Genomic DNA, 26396 nt, shown 5'->3' with positions numbered 1-26396 from the left:
CAGTGATTCGTGGTTTTGGTTTGAGAACCAGGAGAATGGAGTTGCTATTTAATTGAGATGGAAAAGACTGCAGGAGGAGGTCAGTTTTAAGACATGTTGAAGTTGATCTGCCTTATCAATAACCAGTTGTAGGCAACTGATGATGTATAAATCTGGAGCTCAGGAGGAAGGTTTAAGCTGGAGATTTAAAATGCAGAGTCATAAGCATTTGTTTGATCTTCAAAGCCATGAGTGGATAAGATCAGTAAGGAGGGGAGTGTATGTGGGGAAGATGTCTAAGAACTCACTGAGCCTACCAGCATTTAGAGGTCAGGGACTTGAAGAAAAACCACTAAAATAGACTGAGAAGAGCTAAGGTGTGTGGTGTGTGCAGTCTTTTACTCCTGTCTACTTTCTGTTCTGTTTGCTCTTGGATTTTCTTTCCCTGTATTTCCAAGGTCAGGTATATGGCTTTCCCAGTTTATTTTTGCGAAAATCTTTACTTAGTTCCTTTTTTCCTGCCTTGGGTCATGGTCCCCAACTTTGAAAATTTATATTTTCACCTTTTAATGCTTTATTAAAGTAACGCTTAATAGTCTTTGTATGAAATACTGTATGTGTAGAAAGTTACAAGGAAGTCAAAAATGTCACCTATAATTCTGCCACCCAGAGGCTAATGTGTGTGAACATTTTGGCATATTTTCCCTCCTTTTTTATAGTTGACATGTGGAAAGTAAAAGTTAATTTGTTTACTGACCTTTTTGCATAACAACATGACCGTATTTCACATGACAATTAAAATTCTTAATATTTTCCCTGAATTTTTTATTTTAAAAGTTTACCCACAGAAGAAAGGGTAGTACACATTTGTTCTCCCTCTGCATGTGTATACATACACACACACACACACACACACACACACACACACACACATACACACACACACACACACACACACACACACACACACACACACACTTTTTTGGGAGACTGGGTCATCTAAAACTAAGTTGCAGACATTGTGATTCTCCTTAAATACTTGAGCATTCATCCCTTAAGAATAATCCATTACCTATATAATAATACCTTTATCATACCTAGTAAAATATTGTATAATGCCTAATAATAGAGTTCATATTCATATTTTCCCAATTTTGCCAAAGATGTCATATACATATATGTGCAAGATTTTTCTATCCTTGCTCATATCCTTTCAGAGAAAGATAAAATTCAAGTATTTTTGTTCCTTTATTCTGTTAAATATTTGTATTGCTTATTCTACAATGTTTTGAGTTGTTAACCCTTTAGGAGCTTTCTGTAGAAAGTAGCACTATGGGATGAGGTGTTTTACTTTTTCAAATTTGCTTAAAATGTGCTTGGTTTATAAGGAGTAATGATAAAATTCAGAGAGTGCTTTGAACAAAGTGTCCCAGCCTCTTTGGGAACCCATGATTGTGTCTTTCTGCCGTGTAGTGTTTTGGGGCCGTCAGTGGAATCTGCTCCTCCTGTGGGGGAAGAGGAAGAAGAAGAGGTGCAAGAGAAGAAGGAGGAGAAGGAAGATGATACCACACACTCCCTTGGTGCTGAAGGTAGCTTTACTCCTCTTTCAGGAGAGTAGATTTCTAAGTCCCTTCTCCTTTTTATCAGGTTATAGATTTCTCATCATTAAATTGAGGACAGTCTTTAAGAAATTTGCTAGTTGCCTGAGATATTCCACTTAACTTGGTGTTCAGGAATTTGTAGCTCATGATGTAGCTCCTTTTCTGCAGATTAACTTTTCCTCCTCTTGTATACATTTGTTTTTCAAATATTTTTGGGATGTATGCCTGTGGGGTAGAAGTATAATCTGAATTGCTGTGTGTGTGTATGTATGGTTTATGTACATATTCAGAAAGTAGACATAGTCTATCTATATTAGGTGCTTTCAGGGTTTTGTAGTGTACAATATTTTTGCTTCAGTATACTTTTTCCCCTTCACTTTTAGAGCTTTTATTCTTAATTTTAGTTTGAAAAGTTTTGGGGGGCAGAGTTTTGATGTGAAGAAGGACTTGACATGAATGACCATTTTGCTAAGGGATATTACTGTGCACAGTGCTTAATATTGTGGGATGATACCTAATTTCTTGGGCTTTTGTTTCTAGATCCTGCCTCATCACAGTTGGGCTTTGGAGTTCTGGAACTCTCCCAGAGCCAGGATGTTGAAGAACATACTATGTCACATGAAGTAGACAAAGAGCCTCTACAGTCAGTAACCACCAACTCTGGTTATGCTAGGCTATCTGATATGGATGCTAATACTGGTATGAAACATGTTTTTGGCAATTGGAGCTGTTTATAAGCATTTCCCTTTCATTCTAGAGCTAGTTCTTCTTTTCCTGGAACATTGTATAGTAATCTAAATCAATACAGTCTTAATACAGTAAGGTTGCACAGTTAGGTGTCAGGCAGGTGAGTTGAGGCTTGCAGATTAAGGTTTCTTATAAGTGAGTTACTGGTTGGTTTCCTTTGTGGAATGATACCTGTATATATTTTCAGATTGGACTTTTTTCTACTAAAATCTTTGCTTTTAAAATATTTGAAAGTGCTTCTAGTACTTTGAAAAATTAAGTATCTCCTTCCTGTCTTCTCAAAATTCAAGTAATTAAGCATGAAGAACAGGCCAATGAAGGTATTCCCATGGCAGAACAAGCCAGCAAGGATGTCGTCATGGCAGCACAGCGTAGCAAGGATGTACATGTGGTAGAAGAGCAAAATCCACCACCTACAAGGTATTCCATGTTCTTTCCAGAAAGTATTTTTGTGCAGCTGCTGTAGGTTTATACTCATTTCTCTTGGCCAGATGGACACCTTTTTAGAATTTGCTGGTCCCCCCCTACCCCTTGTAACTAATGGCATATTTCTGGTCCAGTGGAAACATTATTTATGAATTCTCGTTGTGTCCTCATCTTATCTTTAGGCATATTACAAAGCCATCTCATTGATGCTATAACTATAAGCATGACTCCTTAATCTTTAGTTGCCACTCCTCTTTTCTAATCTTTGTCAAGACACTGTCTCTCTGTGGGAGGTATTCCTAGCCTTTCTAGTGTTATGAGGGTCACATGAATATTATATTTGAAAATCTGCTGTTTCTATACTTGAGCATCCACATTTTTTTTGGTCCTCAAGTATCCTGCATCTTCTAGTTATGGTATAGATGCAGGAAGACATTCTTTTCCCAAGTCCTTTAGGCCTTAATTTGGTGTGAATTGGGAGATATTCTTCTGCTATACCTGTGGCATTGTGTACAAAACTATGGTACCTCTGGTCAACATCAAGTTGGATTTGTCAGGGAAGGTGGGATGCTTCCAGTTTGGGGGAGGAGATGAGTAAATATTCAGTATTGTTTTGTTACTTTAGTAGACATGGTAATAGGGTCTTGGACAAAGTTTAGGCTTTTCTTTATTGTGCTCTAGCTATGTTTGCTATCCTGTTTACTCTGGGGGAATGGTAGAGTAGGTGAACCTCTTAAGTCTCTGGAAAAGGGCCAGCAGTGAGTGTCATACATGTGGTGTGGTGTGAAGTGGTACTGGTGTGAAGGAGTCTTTGTTTGGGGCTTAGGTTGATTAAAATGGAAAATGTAGCAGAAGATAATGTACATTGCAATAGTTCAGAGGGTGATTTACACCCTAACCCTTTTCATGGAAGGGCATTGCTAGGACTGGTATTATGGTCTGCATCAGAATTCTTTATGCATGTCTAGGTAATAGCATATGTAACATAAATCCCTAAATCACTCATCAGAAATATGGGGCATCATACTGTTTAGCAGTGAGCGGAGTTGCAAAACAGGCATTTCTGTTTGAGAGACTGAGACAGGCTTTGAAATGGGCTGAGTGCTTTACATCATAAAGGGTAGCTTATTTCACTTTCAATAAATAGTTATGTAGACTAAAGCTCCTGGAATTTTAAAACACAAAACAGGAAAGCCTTCTTAGTTCAAAAGTGAGAGCATTTGAATATAGCGACTTTTTCTCCTGGTGGTATAAATTTCCTAGGTCAGAGGATATGCCTTCTAATCCCAAAGTATCTCTTGCTGCAATGGAAACAAAAGAACGAGTATCTGCTCAAGAGCTTCTGGAAGGTGGACTACAGATTCAGCAGTCACCAGAGCCTGAGGTTTTGTCAACTCAGGAAGACTTGTTTGACGAGAGCAATAAAACAGGTACAAAGAGTAATTAGTTGCTGTAGCTACTCTTGTCCAAAGATCTAAGCTTTTATTTCTGTTCTGAGGCTACTGTTTCAGTTAGAAGGTACTTTATAAGCATACATACTTTTTTGTGATATGGAAGGAATTTCTAGTTGATTAATGAGAAGAGTTTTCTGGGAATGATTGCCATTTACATTTTAACAGTTTTTTCTCTTTTTTAGAAATGGAGATATAGAGAAATAATAGTAATGATATAGTAAATTTAATATTAATGATAGAGTAGCTATTTCTGTCATCATAGGTCTTCAAATCTTAAATGTTGTGGTAGTTAAGTGTAAGTTTTTCTTATTGTTATGGGTAACAGTCCATCTGTTCATCTACCAGAAATAGGAAATTAGGATGTAGCAGAAAGAACATAAAACTTAGAAGAGTAGAGTGGCATTTGTTTCACAATTTTTTAACCCCCTCCAATTCCCCATTCTGCAACCACACAAAGCCAGAAAGCTTTAGTAATAACCAGCAAAATATAATGAGTTGGTTGTAGGGAAGGAAGAAGAGAAGCTTATATTCCTTTACTATGCTTTGAGGGTCACTGGTCTTTTTTGGCCCCTCACTAAAGCTGTAAGGTTTTATTTAAGAAATTCCTTTATACTGGGATTAATACAGCTGATACTCCATCTATTTATTGCTGAGGACATGGGACTAACAAGACTCTTCATAGTATAAATCAGTAATGACTGCTCATCTGTCCTTTTACTAATGTGTTAGTATTTTCTGTCTCCTTTGAGGAGGTCTAGGTTCTAACCGTGAAGTTTGCTGCATTCAAATCATCAGGTGTCATATGCATTGTTTTGACTTCTCCCATCTGCATCATGGCATTAGCTTTACTTCACCTTACGTAGACCTTTGAATAAAAGGCTTACACGCTGTTTTATAATAGAAGCTTCACAAGAAGGAAGGATAGCCAAGCAGAGGTATAAGGATTCTGGCTTTTCCTCTTCATGCTTTGATCATGACAGAAAGGACTAAGGAATTTGTCCACTCTTTATTAAGGAAACCCATAATTTAGCAGTGAGGCAGGTGTTTAATGGTTACTCAAGATTTGTGTTAGTGTTGCAGTCCATGCATTGCATTGCACTACAATTAGAAAACAGCTTCTGCCCTCTTGGAACATGGGTGGAAATAGAAATATTACTCTTTTTGTAGTACTAGTTATTTTTTTCACAATTCAGTAATGTCAATCTGAGAAGTAACTGCAACTAGAATTTTTTTTTCTCTTCTGTAGCTTCTGATGGTTGCTCTACTCCTTCAAGGGAAGAGGGTGGATGTTCTCTGGCTTCTACACCTGCCACCACTCTGCACCTCTTGCAGCTCTCTGGTCAGAGGTCCCTTGTTCAGGAGAGTCTTTCCACGTAAGTAAGCAAGCCTAAAATAGCTCCGCCAAGGAAACATGTGCCTGAGGGTCTTGAACTAAGGTAGAGTTAAAAGCATCTGCTAGTCCAGAATTGTTTTTGAAACTCTAGGCTTTAGAATTTTGGGGGTAAGAACTTTGTGGAATTACTGTAGGCAGGTAGATCTGCTTTCCCATTGGGAGGTTTTATAATAGTAACCCAAAGGTTGCACTAGGAAGAAACTGCCTGGTTATTTAGAGACTAAAATACATCCAATACAAGTATTCTGGTCCTCCATTTGACTAGAAGTTCCTTTTATTTAACAGTATAGGGGTGGAAAATAGGTTATAATAGAGTTGACAGTAGTTGCATTTCTCTCCATTATAGCAAAGACGTTTGCTTTTTTTTTTTTTAAGTGCATGATCTTTCTGATACTAAGCAAGAAATGGAGTATTTTTATGTCTTAAGTGTGCATATACATTTATTTTTTAGCACTTCCTCATCCTGCTTTTCAGTCATGATGTCCTTGTGTCCGATCATTTTTTCTTATAATCATATGGTTTTACCCTTAAAAAAAAAATTCTACCTTTGGATATGTTTGGTGTGAGAAATAGGTATTGTAATGTTATTTATGGCTCTTCACCAGTCTCAGGTAGCTATTTGAGAGAGATGCTAATAAGATTTGTCTGAATGACTCAAGTATTTGTGCTATTAAAAAGTAAAACAGAAATTCAAAACTGTGGCTATGGTAAAATAACCTGTGATTCTCTCTTTATATAAAGGAATTCCTCAGATCTTGTTGCTCCTTCCCCTGATGCTTTCCGATCTACCCCTTTTATCGTTCCTAGCAGTCCCACAGAGCAAGAAGAGAGAAAAGGTGAGCTCTCTAGATCTGTCTGTTAATCTCAGATTAGAAGAGGAGCAGCACTTCTGCCTTGCAGAATGAACTGTTACCTTCTCTTTCAGAACACTGTGACCCAAACTGTTTAGTAGGACTCACATCTGTCTAACCTTAGGGTTTGGCTTAATGTGATGTGTGCCTCAGTTCTTTGCTCTCTCAGCACTGATTCTTCTAAGAATTTTGTATTGTTGACTTAATTAAAAAAAAAAGACCTTTAAGGGAAAATTTTTATAGTTTTAAAAGCGAATCAGTATAGTGAAGAAAGAACTGGATTTATTATAATGGCCTGGTAGTTTCCAGCAATATGTTAATATGTTGATGAGAGGGAACCAAAAATTGTTTTTTGATCTTTTATAGGTGATTTTTGTTATTATCAAAGAATTTTCAGCTAAAGAGTGTCTAGGACTAGGTTTTGGAAATTTTGACTTCATTCACTTCTTTCTTTGAGGATCTAGTGATTCACATTACTTTTATTTACAAGAAAGTTTTCCTTTTTACTTAATTTGTCTTGTCATCTAAACTTCTTTTGCTTTGTGCTTGTCTCCTATCCAGCTATTCAAGATATTTCTAAATTCCAGCTGCTTCTGCAAAGCCTTTTCTAATAACTTCCATGATTTTCTCCTTTTCATTCTTTCACATACCAGTAATGATACTAGCTAATATTTATTGAGCACTTAGTGTATACCAGGTACTGTTTTGTGTGCTTCTTTGTAGTTCTAGGCACTTCTCTCTGTTATAATTGAATCCTCACAATAATCCTAACAAGTAGTAGGTGTCATTTTTTATCTTCATTTTGCAGATGAGGAAGTGGAGGCACAGAAAGATTACACAACTAATAATTCATAGAGACAGGATTTGAACTCAGGCAGCTGCCTCCAGAGTCTTTGCTCTTATCTGTTGTTTCTATGCTTCCTGTGATATTCTGCTGTCCCTGCTCCTGAATGATGTAAATATAGAAATACTATATATAAAAAAACAGTTTTCTAAGTGTAATTTGCCCATGACAGAATTTAACCTTAAATTTTCTTTTGCCACATAGTTTGTATATGCCTGTTTCTCTTGAAATCAGTTGTAGGTATCCAAATAGACTACTGATTTTCTAAGCATAATGTGATTAAGTGGTATCTTCCGTAAAAAATAAAAGTGAATCCTGTTAATGCAAGTCAAGTTTGGTTTGTACTTAGAACTGTTTCTTCTATCTGTAGTGTAAAAACATTGAGGATTTGTAAAAATAATTGTATTAAAAATGCTTTCTCTCTGGTTGAAAATACAGTACTTATTATAGGAAGTTTGGAAAATATATAGGAATGTAATAAGAAAATAAAAATTGGCTGTGATAACACAATCCAGATATAGTTAGTATTTGGATATACTTCCTTTCAGAATGTTTTCTGTGTATAAGTATAAATAAGTAACTTTACACAGTTGGGGTCATGTTATGTGTATGACTCAATGTTCTTTTTTCATGTAACATTTTCCTTTGTCAGTTGTCTTTTAGATTTAATTCATATATGCATAACTGTGGGTCTGTGTATGCTGTTTGTATTTATTTATTTTTTGCTAAGGTTATTAACCTAAAGTCTTTTTATATGTAGTGCTTAGAACAGCTGATCCTAATAAGTGCTTTGTCATAGTGAGAAAGATCAAAAGATATAGTGAAAATACTTAACACAGCTGTGGTAGTGTATAAGGGTCTCGGGCACAGATCTGGAATCTTGCATTAGATTGGAATGTGGGTTGAGGTCAACCTAAGTAGTAAGGGCAGAGGGTAGATGGGAGGTAACTGGCAGCATCAATGTGGATTGTAGGGAAAAACTTGGTGCTATAAGTAGCTTGTGAGAGTGGTCTAGAGGAAGCCTGTTTGAGTGAGGTGGTAAGATAGAAGGAATATGGTTGATGAATCAAATGACTATCTGCCTCTGAGGAAGATCCTCTTAGCCTGTAGGTGGGGAGTATACTATGGGAAAGGAATAGTTTGTGTGTATGTGTGTTACCCTCCTGAGCAGTTTGTTGTAGGATTAGTGTCTTGTACTTAGTTCTTTGATGAATTAATGCTGATTGGCATTGATAGATTTTTTTTCTTCTCTGTATTTGTTCTGGCATTTTTCTGCACTTGGCGGTGTTAATGCAAGTATAATGAGTTCATAAATAATAGGTATTTATTTAGAGTGATGAACAAGTTCACTGCCTTTCAAGGCCTATAGCAGAGTATATATGATGGTTAAATTAGGTGCCATTAATCTAGGCATTGCTATGCAAAATGTGAAAACCTGAGCTAATCAGAAAAGGGATGCAGAGGAGCCAAGTTAATTTAATATTTCATATGGATGGGTGGGTATCCCTAGATGAACCCCATTTTAATTTATATGTGAGTATTTTAGGAGTGCGGACTTCCCTTGTCCCAGAGGAAAAAAGTATTGGTAGATTTCTAGGACTCAATCTACTATTGATCTGTCAGCTTTTCTGAAACATTAGGTCACTATTTTTTTAGGAATGTGTATTTCTATAACACAATTGTCATTAATGGTATTGAAACATGAGTACTATTGATGAATGCTTATTTCTTGATTTGTTTTTCCTGTTTTAAACCAGATGAGCCAATGGACATGTCGGTGTTCTCTGAAGGAGGACAGTCTTTTCAAAAGAAACTCCAAGATCATGAACCAGTGGAGATAGAAAACCCACTTCTGCCCCCTGAGCCCACTGTTTCACCACAGGTCTCTACACCAGTATCTCAGAGCACACCGGCCTTCACTCCTGGGTCAATTCCTATCCCATCCCAGCCTGAGTTTTCTCATGTGAGTATTTTAGAAGGAGTTTTTTCCTGCTAATATCTTTTATTTAAAAAACAACTTTATTAGAAATGCAAATTAAAACCACAATGAGATTGCACCTCACACCAGTTAGGGTGGCCACCATCCAAAAGACAAACAACAACAAATGTTGGTGAGGATGTGGAGAAAGGGGAACCCTCCTACACTCATGGTGGGAATATAAATTATTTCAACCATTGTGGAAAGCAGTATGGAGGTTCCTCAAAATAGATATACTGTTTGACCCAGGAATTCCACTTCTAGGAGTTTACCCTAAGAATGCAGCACTCCAGTTTGAAAAAGACAGATGCACCCCTATGTTTATCACAGCACTATTTACAATAGCCAAGAAATGGAAGCAACCTAAGTGTCCATCAGTAGATGAATGGATAAAGAAGATGTGGTACATATACACAATGGAATATTATTCAGCCATAAGAAGAAAACAGTTCCTACTATTTGCAACAACATGGATGGAGCTGGAGGGGATTATGCTCAGTGAAGTATGCCAGGCGGAGAAAGACAAGTACCAAATGATTACACTCATCTGTGGAGTATAAGAACAAAGCAAGAACTGAAGGAACAAAACAGCAGCAAACTCACAGAACCCAAGAATGGACTAACGGTTATCAAAGGGAAAGGGACTGGGGAGGATGGGTGGGAAGAGAGGGATAAGGCAGAAAAGGGGCATTACGATTAGCACACATAACATGGTGGGGGTATGGGGAAGGCAGTACAGCACAGAGAAGACAAGTAGTGATTCTACAATATCTTACTATGCTGATGGACAGTGACTATAATGGGGTATGTGGTTGGGGACTTGATAATGGGAGGAATCTAATAACCACAATGTTGCTCATGTAAGTGTATATTAATGATGAATGAATGAATGAATAGTTAATGAACCAAACCTGTGCTGTCTGATGTGTTTGCCATTACCACATGTGAATATTTAAACTTTAATTAATTGAAATTAAATATAATTAAAAATTCAGATTCTCAGTTACACTGGCTACATTTCAAGTGCTTGATAACCACATGTGGATAGTGGCTACCATATTGGATAGAGCAGATTTAGAACATTTGTATCATTACAGAAAGTTCTAGACAGTATTGGAAACAGAAAAGATCAAAACGGATTAAAAAAAAAAAGCCAGATCTGACTGTTTATTATCTATAAGAGATATACTTTAAAGATAAAGATATACCATACAAATAAACCATAAAACAGATATCAAGGCAAAGAGTATTAATAGAGATAAATAGGAATTTTTCAAAATGCAAAAAACTCAGCAGGAAATCATAACAATTATAAGTGCTTATATACCTATAAATGTTTATATGTCAAAAAAAATCTTTATTGAAGTATACTTTCTAAACCATAACATTCACTCATTTTAAGTGTATAGTTTAGTAATATTTTAGTAAATTTACAGAGTTGGGCAACTGTCATCACGATTTAGTTTTCACACATTTCTGGAGTCTCCTAACATCTTTATGTACTATTTAAGTTTTGTACTATGTCTTCAAACTTTTTCAAAATGTTACTGTAAGATTGAAAGGGGACGTAATCATTATTCTAACTTAATGCAACTACTACTGTCATTTTTGTCTTTCCCCTTGCCTACTTTATAAAAAATATAATAAAATTTTTTATAGTGAACGTAACTTTAACCTTTTTCTAGTTAACATTGCATCATAATGATTTTCAGTGTTAAATCATCTTCATACTAAGTCCATACAAGTTCTTTCAAAACTTGTGTAATATTTCTGTCAGCAGTATCATAATTTAATTAATCATTCCTATACCAACGGCATCAAGATGGTTTTTACTTTTCACATGAGAGGTTCATTTCTTCTAAAAGCAAAGGAACAGTAACACATCTCATTTGAATAATTAAAAATTTTAATATTAAAAAAAATTCATTTGTAGTGATTTGAAGAATCCTTAACTAAATCTAAGTTACTGTATGTTCAGTCTAAATGCCTATTCTAGTAAAACCTTATGTAGGGGAATTATTTTAGTGTTACTGGGAGCACTTCTTTTAGGCCTTTCAGTATGCAGGTGTTGCAACAAAAGTTTATATTTCAAAATGAATAGTAATGAAATATACCACAAATTTAGTGTGGAGGAGGCAGTAGGAAGAAAGAAATTTAATTGTTTTCTGGATTTTAAAACTTGTGCATTTTGTTGGAAATTCTATTTTATGTAAATTATTATAAATGATTTGGTGGAGAGGTTAAGAATAAGGACATGAGAGTCAGAATTTCTTAGACTTACCCCTAGCTTTGCCTTTATAGCCTTTGCAACCAATTGAAACTGAGCCTCAGTTTCCTCATCAAGTCAAATGGGGATTTGATACTGCCTACCTCATAGGGTAGTTGTGAAGGTTAAAAAAGTTTATATATATGAACTGTACTTTCAATTCCTTAAGCTTTTTGTTACTTACCTTTCCAACTATATTAAAATCGTATTTCCATATATTCTTTAAAAATTTTTTTTAGCTATTTCCCCATCTTCCCAGTATAGTTACATCATAATTTTCTTTAAATCATTACTGAGTTTACATTGTCAGGAACACTATTATTATAAAAAGTATTCACAGCAGAGTCTGTGGAATATGGTTATTTTTTTATGTTTTGCCTAATTTCTTGTTTTCTCTGGAATTGGTAAGTGTCTTTCTTGTTTCGTTTCCTCATTACATCAACCCTAGGCTCCCTACCAGTTGTAAAAAACTCCTTTCGAGATGCCTAGGAGTCTGGAGAAACCTCGTGTAGCCTCCTGAGTTCTAATCTATATTGTTGCCTTCTGTGCATGCTACATAACTGTCACCTCCCTTTCGCTGTAGTCCTTGGAGATTGTCCTTAACTGTCTTTGTGTTGAATTCTTCTTTGGTTCCATGTCTTCTTGCTGCTTGCTCCCCGATTTTGGTGAAGGACATTCTTTAGCAGTATACTCTCTACTCATACTTAATTCGTAGTTTGTTAGGAGTATAGAATACTACATTGGAAATAATTTTCCTTAAAACTTTTGAAGGCATTGCATTGCTCCACTGTCTTCAAACTTCCAGTGTTGCTCTTGAGAAATGTGTGGCCAGTCTGATTCTGATCTTCAGTATGTGAGCTGTTCTATTCCTTACTAGAATCTTGTCGCATTTTCTCTTTGTCCCCAGTGTTCTGAAATTTCCAGACCCTTGGCATAGGTCTGTTTGCATTGTATTGGACAGATGGTAAGCCCTCTTAATCTAGAGACTTAGTTTCAGTTCAGGGACACTTAATTAATTTCTTCCCTTTCTTTTTTTTTTTCTTTTTGAGAGGGCATCTCTCATATTTATTGATCAAATGGTTGTTAACAACAATAAAATTCTGTATAGGGGACTCAATGCACAATCATTAATCAACCCCAAGCCTAGTTCTCAACAGTCTCCAATCTTCTTAAGCATAATGAACAAGTTCTTCTATGGTGAACAAATTCTTACACAGTGAATAAGTTCTTACATGGTGAACAGTGCAAGGGCAGTCATCACAGAAACTTTTGATTTTGATCACGCATTATGAACTATAAACAATCACGTCAAATATGAATATTCGTTTGATTTTTATACTTGATTTATATGTGAATCCCACATTTCTCCCTTATTATTGTTATTATTATTATTATTTTTAATAAAATGCTGAAGTGGTAGGTAGATGCAAGATAAAGGTAGAAAACATAATTTACTGCTGTAAGAGGGCAAATGTAGATGATCAGGTGTGTGCCTATAGACTAAGTATTAATCCAAGCTAGACAAGGACAACAAAACATCCACGGATGCAGAAGATTTCTCTCAAAATGGGGGGGTGGGGTTCTAAGCCTCACCTCTGTTGATCCCCAATTTCTCACCTGATGGCCCCCCTGCGACTGTGCCTGTCTTAGGTTGTTCCTTCCTTGAGGAATCTTACCCGTCTCTGGCTAACCAGCCATCTTCTGGGGCCATACAGGAAAATGTAAAGTTGGTAAGTGAGAGAGAAGCAATATTGTTTGAAAAGGTTAGCTTTTTACTTCTTTGCAGATTTATGCCCTGTGGCTTTTATGCCCAGCATTTGTCTTGAGGTATCTTTACCACTTGGAAGAATTATGATACTCGTTAAGATTGTTATGCGGCACGAATTCTACTTAAAGGTTGTAATTAGGAAGGAAGAAGAAAAGCTATAGAAGTAGCAGATGGAAGGAAACATGGAAAGATTGATTATTTCTTTGACATATCTTCTTGTAGAGTAACATAAGCATGTATAGGTTTTAAACTACTAATTAAATTGCATACACACATTAACAATAGGAATACAGTTACATAACCAAAGCAGACCTACAATTACCAGCCATCTCCAGTGAAACCAAGAAAACCAGTTAGGCACCCTAGGCATTTGTGAAAACTTGTCAGTGATATGATGGATATTGCCTAACTGAATTTGAATATTTTGAGACAAATTAATCAGACAAATTAAAACAACACATTCCTGGGAACTGTTCACATCCCATATGTTCTTATAACAGTAGATAGTCTGTAGTCGCAAGATTTTGGAGCGCTGCTACTTGCACTTCTCCTAATTCTTGGTTGAGTTCTGACAGTATAGATCCAGTCAAATTTATTGTTTTACTGTATGCACAGGCCAGCTTAGATATCTCCTTCTTCATTCCAGTGGCAAGTCCAGGAACTGGTGGGATGAATGCAGCTACAACAGCAACAGTGCCAGGATCTTTGTTGAAGTTTTTTGATGTTCGTCTTCTGGAATGACTCTTCCAGAGAATGTTGATGTTGGAAGTTCTTCTGCATATCATATCTTAATTCGTTTTCTGGTTAGCCAAATTAGGCTTTGATCCTCTGTATAAACACAAACAAACCCTTTGCCCACACTTTGATATGCCCTTTATATCATTGTGAAGAACTTATTGGAGATCACCACACAGGAAATGCTTTTTTTTTTTTTAAGAGAAAGGAATATTATCAGAAAAATGTACTTCCGTAGCTGATCATCTGACACCCTTTAAATGACCAAAATTAAGGATATTTAAAGCATGCTTTAATTGTTGATTTACAGTTAGTTTTATCCTATCAGGGAGTAATCCCCCTTTCTTTTATTTTTTTATTATCATTAATCTACAATTACATGAAGAATATTATGTTTACTAGGATCTCCCCTATACCAGGTCCCCCCCAGAAACCCCTTTACAGTCACTGTCCATCAGCTTAGCAAAATGTTTTAGAATCGCTACTTGTCTTCTCTGTGTTGTACAGCCCTCCCCTTTCTCCCAACCTCCATTATGCATGCTAATCGTAATACCCCCTTTCTTCTTCCCCCACCCCTTACCCTTCCCTACCCACCCATCCTCCCAGTCCCTTTCCCTTTGGTACCTGTTAGTCCATTCTCGGGTTTTGTGATTCTGCTGCTGTTTTGTTCCTTCAGTTTTCCCTTGTTCTTGTACTCCACAGATGAGTGAAATCATTTGGTATTTCTCTTTCTCTGCTTGGCTTATTTCACTGAGCATAGTACCCTCTAGCTCCATCCATGTTGTTGCAAATGGTAGGATTTGTTTTCTTATGGCTGAGTAATATTCCATTGTATATATGTACCACATCTTCTTTATCCATTCATCTACTGATGGACACTTAGGTTGCTTCCATTTCTTGGCTATTGTAAATAGTGCTGTGATAAACATAGGGGTGCATCTGTCTTTTTCAAACTGGAGTGCTGCATTCTTAGGGTAAACTCCTAGAAGTGGAATTCCTGGGTCAAATGGTATTTCTATTTTGAGCATTCTGAGGAACCTCCATACTGCTTTCCACAATGGCTGAACTAATTTACATTCCCACCAGCAGTGTAGGAGGGTTCCCCTTTCCGCACAAACTCGCCAACATTTGTTGTTGTTTGTCTTTTGGATGGCAGCCATCCTTACTGGTGTGAGGTGATACCTCATTGTAGTTTTAATTTGCATTTCTCTGATAATTAGCAATGTGGAGTATCTTTTCATGTATCTGTTGGCCATCTGTTTCTTTTTTGGAGAACTGTCTGTTCAGTTCCTCTGCCCATTTTTTAATTGGATTATTTGTTTTTTGTTTGTTGAGGTGTGTGAGCTCTTTATATATTTTTGGATGTCAAGCCTTTATCAGATTTGTCATTTACAAATATATTCTCCCATACTGTAGGGTACCTTTTTGTTCTATTGATGGTGTCTTTTGCTGTACAGAAGCTTTTCAGCTTAATGTAGTTCCACTTGTTCATTTTTGCTGTTGTTTTCCTTGCCCAGGGAGATATGTTCAAGAAGACGTCACTCATGTTTATGTCTAAGAGGTTTTTTTTTTTGTTTTTTTTTTTTGTCTAAGAGGTTTTTGCCTATGTTTTTTTCTAAGAGTTTTGTGGTTTCATGACTTACATTCAGGTCTTTGATCCATTTTGAATTTTCTGTTGTGTATGGGGTGAGACAATGGTTCAGTTTCATTCTCCTACATGTAGCTGTCCAGTTTTGCCAGCACCATCTATTGAAGAGACTGTGATTTCCCCATTGTATGTCCATGGCACCTTTATCAAATATTAATTGACCATATATGTTTGGGTTAATGTCTGGAGTCTCTAATCTGTTCCACTGGTCTGTGGCTCTGTTCTTGTGCCAGTACCAAATTGTCTTGATTACTATGGCTTTATAGTAGAGCTTGAAGTTGGGGAGTGAGAACCCCCCTACTTTATTCTTCTTTCTCAGGATTGCTTTGGCTATTCGGGGTCTTTGGTATTTCCATATGAATTTTTGAATTATTTGTTCCAGTTCATTGAAGAATGTTGCTGGTAATTTGATAGGGATTGCATTGAATCTGTATATTCCATTGGGCAGGATGGCCATTTTGATGATATTAATTCTTCCTAGCCACGAGCATGGGATGAGTTTCCATTTGTTACTGTCCCCTTTAATTTCTCTTAAGAGTTTCTTGTAGTTTTCAGGGTATAGATCTTTCATTTCTTTGGTTAGGTTTATTCCTAGGAATTTTATTCTTTTTGATGCAATGGTGAATGGAATTGTTTTCCTGATTTCTCTTTCTATTTGTTCATTGTTAGTATATAGGAAAGCCACAGATATCTGTGTGTTAATTTTGTGTCCTACAACTTTGCTGCATTCCAATATCAGTTCTAGTAGTTTTGGGGTGGAGTCTTTAGGGTTTTTTATGTACAATATCATGTCTTCTGCATATAGTGACAGTTTAACTTCTTCTTTACCAGTCTGGATTCCTTGTATTTCTTTGTTTTGTCTCATTGCCATGGCTAGGACCTCCAGTACTATGTTAAATAACAGTGGGGAGAGTGGGCATCCCTGTCTTGTTCCCGATCTCAGGGGAAAAGCTTTTAGCTTTCCGCTGTTCAGTATAATGTTGGCTGTGGGTTTATCATATATGGCCTTTATTATGTTGAGGTACTTGCCCTCTATACCCATTTTGTTGAGAGTTTTTATCATGAATGGATGTTGAATTTTGTCAAATGCTTTTTCAGCATCTATGGAGATGATCATGTGGTTTGTGTCTTTCATTTTGTTGATGTGGTGGATGATGTTGATGGATTTTCGAATGTTGTACCATCCTTGCATCCCTGGGATGAATCCCAGTTGGTCATGGTGTATGATCCTTTTGATATATTTTTTAATTCGGTTTGCTAGTATTTTATTGAGTATTTTTGCATCTACATTCATCAGGGATATTGGTCTATAACCTTTTTTGGTGGCGTCTTTGCCTGGTTTTGGTATTAGGGTGATGTTGGCTTCGTGGAATGAGTTTGGGAGTATTCCTTCCTCTTCTATTTTTTGGAAAAGTTTAAGGAGATTGGGTACTATGTCTTCTCTGTGTGTCTTATAAAATTCTGCGGTAAATCCGTCTGGCCTAGGGGGTTTTGTTCTTGGGTAGTTTTTTGATTACCGTTTCAATTTCTTTGATCGTAATTGGTTTGTTTAACTTTTGTGTTTCTTCCTTGGTCAGTCTTGGAAGGTTGTATTTTTCTAGGAAGTTGTCCCTTTCTTCTAGGTTTTCCAGCTTGTTGGCATATAGGTTTTCATAGTAGTCTTTAATAATTATTTGTATTTCTGTGGAGTCTGTTGTGATTTTTCCGTTCTCATTTCTGATTCTGTTGATTTGTGTTGAGTCTCTTTTTCTCTTAATAAGTTTGGCTAGAGGCTTATCTATTTTGTTTATTTTCTCAAAGAACCAGCTCTTGGTTTCATTGATTTTTGCTATTGTTTTATTCTTCTCAATTTTGTTTATTTCTTCTCTGATCTTTATTATGTCCCTCCTTCTGCTGACTTTAGGCCTCATTTGTTCTTCTTTTTCCAGTTTCCATAATTGTGATGTTAGACTATTCATTTGGGATTGTTCTTCCTTCTTCAAGTGTGCCTGGATTGCTATATACTTTCCTCTTCAGACTGCTTTCGCTGCGTCCCACAGAAGTTGGAGCTTTGTGTTGTTGCTGTCATTTGTTTCTATATATTCCTTGATCTCTATTTTAATTTGTTCATTGATCCATTGATTATTCAGTAGCATGTTGTTAAGCCTCCATGTGTTTGTGAGCCTTTTTGTTTTCTTTGTAGAATTTATTTCTAGTTTTATACCTTTGTGGTCTGGAAAATTGGTTGGTAGAATTTCAGTATTTTGGAATTTACTGAGGCTCTTTTTGTCGGCTAGTATGTGGTCTATTGTGGTGTATGTTCCATGTGCACTTGAGAAGAATGTATATCCTGTTGCTTTTGGATGTAGAGTTCTATACATGTCTGTTAGGTCTATCTGTCCTACTCTGTTGTTCAGTGCCTTCGTGTCCTTACTTATTTTCTGCCTGGTGGATCTATCCTTTGGGGTGAGTGGCGTGTTGAAGTCTCCTAAAAGGAATGCATTGCAGTCTATTTCCCCCTTTAGTTCTGTTAGTATTTGTTTCACATATGCTGGTGCTCCTGTGTTGGGTGCATATATATTTAGAATGGGTATATCCTCTTGTTGGACTGGGCGCTTTATCATTATGTAGTGTCCTTGTTTATCTCTTGTTACTTTCTTTCTTTTGAAGTCTATTTTGTCTGATATTAGTACTGCAACCCCTGCTTTCTTCTCGCTGTTGTTTGCCTGAAATATGTTTTTCCATCCCTTGACTTTTAGTCTGTGCATGTCTTTGGGTTTGAGGTGAGTTTCTTGTAAGCAGCATATAGATGGGTCTTGCTTTTTTATCCATTCTATTACTCTGTATCTTTTGATTGGTGCATTCAGTCCATTTACATTTAGGGTGACTATTGAAAGATATGTACTTATTGCCATTGCAGGCTTTAAATTCGTGGTTACCAAAGGTTCAAGTTTAGCCTCTTTAGTATCTTACTGCCTAACTTAGCTCGCTTATTGAGCTGTTATATACACTGTCTGGAGATTCTTTTCTTCTCTCCCTTGCTTATTCCTCCTCCTCCATTCTTCATATGTTGGGAGTTTTGTTCTGTGCTCTTTTTAGGAGTGCTCCCATCTAGAGCAGTCCCTGTAAGATGCCCTGTAGAGGTAGTTTGTGGGAGGCAAATTCCCTCAACTTTTGCCTGTCTGGGCATTGTTTAATCCCTCCATCATATTTAAATGATAATCGTGCTGGATACAGTATCCTTGGTTGAAGGCCCTTCTGTTTCATTGCATTATATATATCGTGCCATTCTCTTCTGGCCTGTAAGGTTTCTGTCAAGAAATGTGATGATAGCCTGATGGGTTTTCTTTTATAGGTGACCTTTTTTTCTCTAGCTGCCTTTAAAACTCTTTCCTTGTCCTTGATCTTTGCCATTTTAATTATTATGTGTCTTGGTGTTGTCCTCCTTGGGTCCTTTCTGTTTTGAGTCCTGTTTATTTCCGTGGTCTGTTTGATTATTTCCTCCCCCAATTTGGGGAAGTTTTCAGCAATTATTTCTTCAAAGACACTTTCTATGCCTTTTTCTCTCTCTTCTTCTTCTTGTACCCCTGTAATACAGATATTGTTCCTTTTGGATTGGTCACACAATTCTCTTAATATTGTTTCATTCCTGCAGATCCTTTTATCTATCTCTATGTCAGCTTCTATATGTTCCTGTTCTCTGGTTTCTATTCCATCAATGGTCTGTTGCATCTTATCCATTCTGCTTATAAATCTTTCCAGCGTTTGTTTTACTTCTGTAATCTCCTTCCTGGCATCTGTGATCTCCCTCCGGACTTCATTCATCCCATTGCTCTTGCATTTTTCTCTGCATCTCCGTCAGCATATTTATGATTTTTATTTTGAATTCTTTTTCAGGAAGACTGGTTAGGTCTGTCTCCTTCTCTGGTGTTGTCTCTGTGATCTTGGTTTGCCTGTAGTTTTGCCTTTTCATGGCGATAGAGATCGTTTGTGGAGCTGGCACAAGTGACAGCTGGGAGAACATCCCTTCTTTTTGGTTTGTGGCCTTCCTCTCCTGGGAGAACAGCGACCTCTAGTGGCTTGTGCTGGGCAGCTGCGTGCAGATGGGGCTTCTGATTCTTGCCCGGCCGCTATGGAGTTTATCTCCGCTGTTGCTCTGGGTATGGCCTGCCTCGGGCTGCTGCTCCGATATGGCCGAGCCACGTCGAAGTGGAAATGGCCAGGAGGCTGTTTATCTTCGTGAGGGGCCTCCATGCTCCCTGCTGCCCAGGGGATTAGAGTGCCCAGAGATCCCTAGATTCCCTGCCTCTGGACTAAGTGTCCCGCCCTGTCCGTATAAGACTTCCAAAAATCACTCACCAAAACAAAACAACAGCAACAACAACAACAAAAGCCACTCGCTTTTGTTTGTCCTCAGGTGCCGGCCTCAGGCACCTGCACACCGGTCTTGCTGCCCTGTTTCCCTAGTATTGGGGTCCCTATCCCTTTAAGACTTCCAAAAAGCACTCGCGAAAAAAAAATAAAAATAAAAAGCCACTCGCTTTTCTTTGTTCTCCGGTGCCGGCCTCAGGGACTCGCTCACCAGTCTTGCTGCCCTGTTTCCCTAGTATCCAGGGCCCCGCGCTTGCACTGTGTCTGCACTCTGGTCCAGATGGCTGGGCTAGGTGTTCAGCAGTCCTGGGCTCCTTCTCCCTCCTGGTCAGACCTCTCTCCTCCCGCCAGCAGCTGGGGGGAGGAACGCTCGGGACTCACCGGGCCGGGGTTTGTATCTTACCACCTTCGCGAGGTGCTGGGTTCTCGCAGGTGTGGATGTGGTCTGGATGTTGTCCTGTGTCCTCTGGTCTCTATTCTAGGAAGAGTTGTCTTTGTTGTATTTTCATAAATACATGTGGTTTTGGGAGGAGAATTCTACTGCTCTACTCATGCCACCATCTTGGCTCCACCCTTCCTTTTCTTTTTTTAAGCCTGTTTGGATGTTGAAACTCCTTGAGCAGCCCTGTCATTTTCTTATTTTGTGTTCTAGTTGCCGTCTGTGTTTTTGTTGAACTTTCTCGGTGATTCTCTCCACTAGCCTTTTTCTTTTTCAACAGCTTTATTGAGATGTGATTCATACATTATATTGTTCACCCTTTCAAAGTGTAAAATACAGTGGCTTTTAGTATGTTCACAAAGCTGTGTAGTTATTCACCACAATCTAATTTTAGAACTTTTCTTCACTTGCCCACCAAAGACCCCTGTCCGTTAATAGTCACTCCCATTTCTTCCCTCCTCATCCCTAATCAACCAGTATTCTACTTTGTGTCTGTAGATTTGCCTCTTCTGGACATTTCTTGTAATATGTGGCCTTTTGTGATTGATTTCTTTCATTTAGCATAATGTTTTCTCAGTTTCACCCATGTTATGATGTATCAGAACTTCATCCTTTTTATTCTGAATAATGGTATGTATATGCCTACATTGTGTGTGTGTGTGTGTGTGTATGCACACACACCACATTTTATTCATTCACCAGTTGATGGACAGTAGGGTTGTTTTCCCTTTTTGGCTATTGTGAATAATGCTGCTATGTATGGTTGTGCACAGGTTTTTGTGTGGATGTATGTTTTTATTTCCCTCATATATAGATACCATCTTCTAACATTTCTAACATTAATAATTTCTACTTCTGGGTTTTTAATAAACTTTTTTTCTCTGAATGTTGTCTTTTTCTCTGCACAAAAGCATTTTGTCTTGTGGTATAGGTATACTGTCTTATTACTATATTATTATTAGCTCCCTTAAGAGCTTAATAATAGTTTTTGGGGGTAAATTTTCTCGTCTGTGGAGTAGTCACTGTTTTTTTAAAATTTTATTTTATTTTATTTATTTTATTTTGGTATCATTAATCTACAATTACAGAAAGAACATTATGTTTACTAGGTTCCCCCTGCACCAAGTCCCCCCTACATACCCCTTCACAATCACTGTCCATCTGCGTAGTAAGATGCTGTAAAATCACTACTTGTCTTCTCTGTGTTGCGCAGCCCTCCGCATGCCCCCCACACACTATACATGCTGATCGCAATGCCCTCTTTTCTTTTTCCCTGCCCTTATCTCTCCCTTCCCATCCATCGTCCCCTGTCCCTTTCCCTTTGGTATCTATTAGTCCATTCTTGGGTTCAGTGATTCTGCTGCTGTTTTGTTCCTTCGGTTTTCCTTTGTTCTTATACTCCACATGGGAGTGAAATCATTTGGTACTTGTCCGTCTCCGCTTGGCTTATTTCACTGAGCATAATACCCTCTAGCTCCATCCATGTTGTTGCGAATGGTAGGATCTGTTTTTTTCTTATGGCTGCGTAATATTCCATTGTGTATATGTACCACATCTTCTTTATCCATTCATCTACTCATGGACATTTAGGTTGCTTCCATATCTTGGCTATTATACATAGTGCAGCGATAAACATAGGGGTGCATCTGTCTTTTTCAAACTGGAGTGCTGTATTCTTAGGGTAAACTCCTAGAAGTGGAATTCCTGGGTCAAATGGTATTTCTATTTTGAGCATTCTGAGGAACCTGCATACTGCTTTCCACAATGGTTGAACTAGTTTACATTCCCACCAGCACTGTAGTAGAGTTCCCCTTCTCCACGACCTCGCTAACATTTGTTGTTGTTTGTCTTTTCGATGATGGCGATCCTTACTGGTGTGAGGTGATATCTCATTGTGGTTTTAGTTTGCATTTCTCTGATGATTAGTGATGTGGAACATCTTTTCGTGTGCCTGTTGGCCATCTGGATTTCTTCTTTGGAGAACTGTCAATTCAGCTCCTCTGCCCATTTTTTAATTGGATTGTTTGCTTTTTGTTTGTTGAGGCGTGTGAGCTCTTTATATATTTTGGATGTCAGTCCTTTATCGGATCTGTCATTTATGAATATGTTCTCCCATACTTTAGGTTACCTTTTTGTTCTATTGGTGGTGTCCTTTGCTGTACAGAAGCTTTTTAGCTTGATATAGTCTCACTTGTTCATTTATGCCTTTATTACCCTTGCCCGGGGAGATATGTTCATAAAGAAGTCACTCATGTTTATGTCCATTAGATTTTTGCCTATGTGTTTTTCTAAGAATTTTATGGTTTCATGGCTTACATTCAGGTCTTTGATCCATTTGGAGTTTACTTTTGTGTATGGGTTTAGACAGTGATCTAGTTTCATTCTCTTATATGTAGCTGTCCAGTTTTGCCAGCACCATCTATTGAAGAGACTCATTTCCCCATTGTATGTCCATGGCTCCTTTATCAAATATTATTTGGCCATATATGTTTGGGTTAATGTCTGGAGTCTCTATTCTTTTCCACTGGTCTGTGGCTCTTTTCTTGTGCCAGTACCAAATTGTCTTGATTACTGTGGCTTTGTAGTAGAACTTGAAGTTGGGGAGCAAGAGCCCCCTACTTTATTCTTCCTTCTCAGGATTGCTTTGGCTATTCAGGGTCTTTGACGGTTCCATATGAATTTTTGAACTATTTCTTCCAGTTTATTGAAGAATGCTGTTGGTAATTTGATAGGGATTGCATTGAATCTGTATATTGCTTTGGTTAGGAAGGCCATTTTGACGATATTAATTCTTCCTAGCCAGGAGCATGGGATGAGTTTCCATTTGTTAGTGTCCTCTTTAATTTCTCTTAAGAGTGTCTTGTAGTTTTTAGGGTATAGGTCTTTCACTTCCTTGGTTAGGTTTATTCCTAGGTATTTTATTATTTTTGATGCTATTGTGAATGTAATTGTTTTCCTGATTTCTCTTTCTATTAGTTCATTGTTGGTGTATAGGAAAGCCACAGATTTCTGTGTGTTAATTTTGTATCTTGCAACTTTGCTGAATTATGATATTAGTTCTAGTAGTTTGGAGTGGAGTCTTTAGGGTTTTTTATGTACAATATCATGTCATCTGCAAATAGTGACAGTTTGACTTCTTCTTTACCAATCTGGATTCCTTGTATTTCTTTGTTTTGTCTGATTGCCATGGCTAGGACTACCAGTACGACATTGAATAACAGTGGGGAGAGTGGGCATCTCTGTCTTGTTCACGATCTCAGAGGAAAAGCTTTCAGCCTCTCACTGTTCAGTATGATGTTAACTGTGGGTCTATCATATATGGCCTTTATTATGTTGAGGTACTTGCCCTCTATGCCCATTTTGTTGAGAGTTTTTATCATGAATAGATGTTGAATTTTGTCGAATGCTTTTTCAGCATCTATGGAGATGATCATGTGGTTTTTGTCCTTCTTTTTGTTGATGTGGTGGATGATGTTGATGGATTTTCGAATGTTGTACCATCCTTGCATCCCTGGGATGAATCCCACTTGGTCATGGTGTATGATCCTCTTGATGTATTTTTGAATTCAGTTTTCTAATATTTTGTTGAGTATTTTTGTATCTACGTTCATCAGGGATATTGGTCTGTAGTTTTCTTTTTTTGGTGTGGTCTGTGCCTGGTTTTGTTATTAGGGTGATGTTGGCTTCATAGAATGAGTTTGGGAGTATTCCCTCCTCTTCTATTTTTCGAAAAGTTTAAGGAGAATGGGTGTTATGTCTTCTCTGTATGTTTGATAAAATTCCGAGGTAAATCCTTCTGGCCCGGGGGTTTTGTTCTTGGGTAGTTTTTTGATTACCGATTCAATTTCGTTGCTGGTAATTGGTCTGTTTAGATTTTCTGTTTCTTTCTGTGTCATTCTTGGAAGGTTGTATTTTTCTAAGAAGTTGTCCATTTCTCCTACGTTATCCAGCTTGTTAGCATATAGATTTTCATAGTATTCTCTAATAATTCTTTGTATTTCTGTGGGGCCCGTTGTCATTTTTCCTTTCTTGTTTCTAATTCTGTTGATGTGTGTTGACTCTCTTTTTCTCTTAATGAGTCTGGCTAGAGGCTTATCTATTTTGTTTATTTTCTCGAAGAACCAGCTCTTGGTTTTGTTGATTTTTTTCTATTGTTTTATTCTCAATTTTATTTATTTCTTCTCTGATCTTTATTTCCCTCCGTCTGCTGACCTTAGGCCTCATTTGTTCTTCTTTTTCCAGTTTTAATAATTGTGACATTAGACTATTCATTTGGGATTGTTCTTCCTTCTTTATATATGCCTGGATTGCTATATACTTTCCTCTTAAGACTGCTTTTTCTGCATCCCACAGAAGTTGAGGCTTTGTGTTATTGTTGCCATTTGTTTCCATATATTGCTGGATCTCTATTTTAATTTGTTCGTTGATCCATTGATTATTTAGGAGCATGTTGTTAAGCCTCCATGTGTTGTGAGCCTTTTTGCTTTCTTTGTACAATTTATTTCTAGTTTTGTACCTTTGTGGTCTGAAAAGTTGGTTGGTAGGATTTCAATCTTTTGGAATTTACTGAGGTTCTTTTTGTGGCCTAGTATGTGGTCTATTCTGGAGAATGTTCCATGTGTACTTGAGAAGAATGTGTATTCTGTTGCTTTTGGGTGTAGAGTTCTATAGATGTCTAATAGGTCTATCTGTTCTAGCGTGTTGTTCAGTGCCTCTGTGTCCTTGCTTATTTTCTGTCTGGTGGATCTATCTTTTGGGGTGAGTGATGTGTTAAAGTCTCCCAAAATGAATGCATTGCATTCTATTTCCTCCTTTAATTCTGTTAGTATTTGTTTCACAAAAATTGGTGCTCCTGTATTGGGTGCATGTATGTTTATAATGGTTATATCCTCTTATTGGACTGAGCCGTTTTTTATTATGTAATGTCCTTCTTTATCTCTTGTTTCTATCTTTATTTTGAAGTCTATTTTGTCTGATACTAGTATTGCGACACCTGCTTTTTTCTCTCTGTTGTTTGCATGAAATATCTTTCTCTAACCCTTGACTTTTAATCTGTGCATGTCTTTGGATTTGAGGTGTGTCTCTTGTAAGCAGCATATAGATGGGTCTTGCATTTTTATCCATTCTGTTACTCTGTGTCTTTTGATTGGTGCATTCAGTCCATTTACATTTAGGGTGATTATTGAAAAATATGTACTTATTGCCATTGCAGGCTTTAGATTTGTGGTTACCAAAGGTTCAATGTTAGCTTGTTTACTACCTTACTGTCTGACCTCACTCACTTATTGAGCTGTTATAAACACAGTCTGATGATTATTTCTTTCCCTTCTTTTTCCTCCTCCTCCATTCTTCATATGTTGGGTGTTTTGTTCTGTGTTCTTTTTAGGAGTGCTCCCATCTAGAGCACTCCCTCTCAGGTTCCCTGTAGAGGTGGTTTGTGGGAGGCTAATTCCCTCAACTTTTGCTTGACTGGGAATTGTTTAATACCTCCTTCATATTTAAATGATAATCGTGCTGGGTACAGTATCCTTGGTACAAGGCCCTTCTGTTTCATTGCATTAAAGATATCATGCCATTCTCTTCTTGCCTGTAAGGTTTCTGTCAAGAAGTCAGATGATAGCCTGATGGGTTTTCCTTTGTAGGTGACCTTTTTACTCTCTCTGGCTGCCTTACATACTGTGTCCCTGTCCTTGATCTTTCCCATTTTAATTATTATGTGTCTTGGTGTTGATCTCTTTGGATCCCGTCTCTCGGGAGCTCTGTGTGCCTCCGTAGTCTGAGCAACTATTTCCTCCCCCAGTTTTGGGAAGTTCTCAGCAATTATTTCTTCAAAAACACTTTGTATCCCTTTTTCTTTCTCATCTTCCCCTTGTACCCCTATAATGCAGATATTGTTCCTTTTGGATTGGTCACACAG

General features: G+C 37.5%; 1 protein-coding gene across 5 annotated transcripts in view; it reads left to right on the top strand.

Annotated features, from left to right (window-relative positions):
- TP53BP1 (tumor protein p53 binding protein 1) overlaps nt 1–26396 on the top strand; it is a 92953-nt gene that overhangs the window by 6425 nt on the left and 60132 nt on the right. For all 5 annotated transcript variants that reach the window (XM_017665211.3, XM_017665212.3, XM_017665209.3 and 2 more), the window contains exons 5-11: nt 1453–1568; nt 2121–2279; nt 2618–2747; nt 4017–4183; nt 5454–5580; nt 6342–6436; nt 9053–9258. In XM_017665211.3, coding sequence (XP_017520700.3) covers nt 1453–1568; nt 2121–2279; nt 2618–2747; nt 4017–4183; nt 5454–5580; nt 6342–6436; nt 9053–9258 — 1000 coding nt within the window. The remainder of the gene's footprint in view (nt 1–1452; nt 1569–2120; nt 2280–2617; nt 2748–4016; nt 4184–5453; nt 5581–6341; nt 6437–9052; nt 9259–26396) is intronic.

This window comes from Manis javanica, chromosome 8 (assembly GCF_040802235.1).
Source record: "Manis javanica isolate MJ-LG chromosome 8, MJ_LKY, whole genome shotgun sequence".
In the NCBI taxonomy this organism is placed as follows: domain Eukaryota; kingdom Metazoa; phylum Chordata; class Mammalia; order Pholidota; family Manidae; genus Manis; species Manis javanica.
The sequence above is the reverse complement of the archived record's forward strand: the minus strand, read 5'-3'. Positions and strand labels throughout refer to the sequence as shown.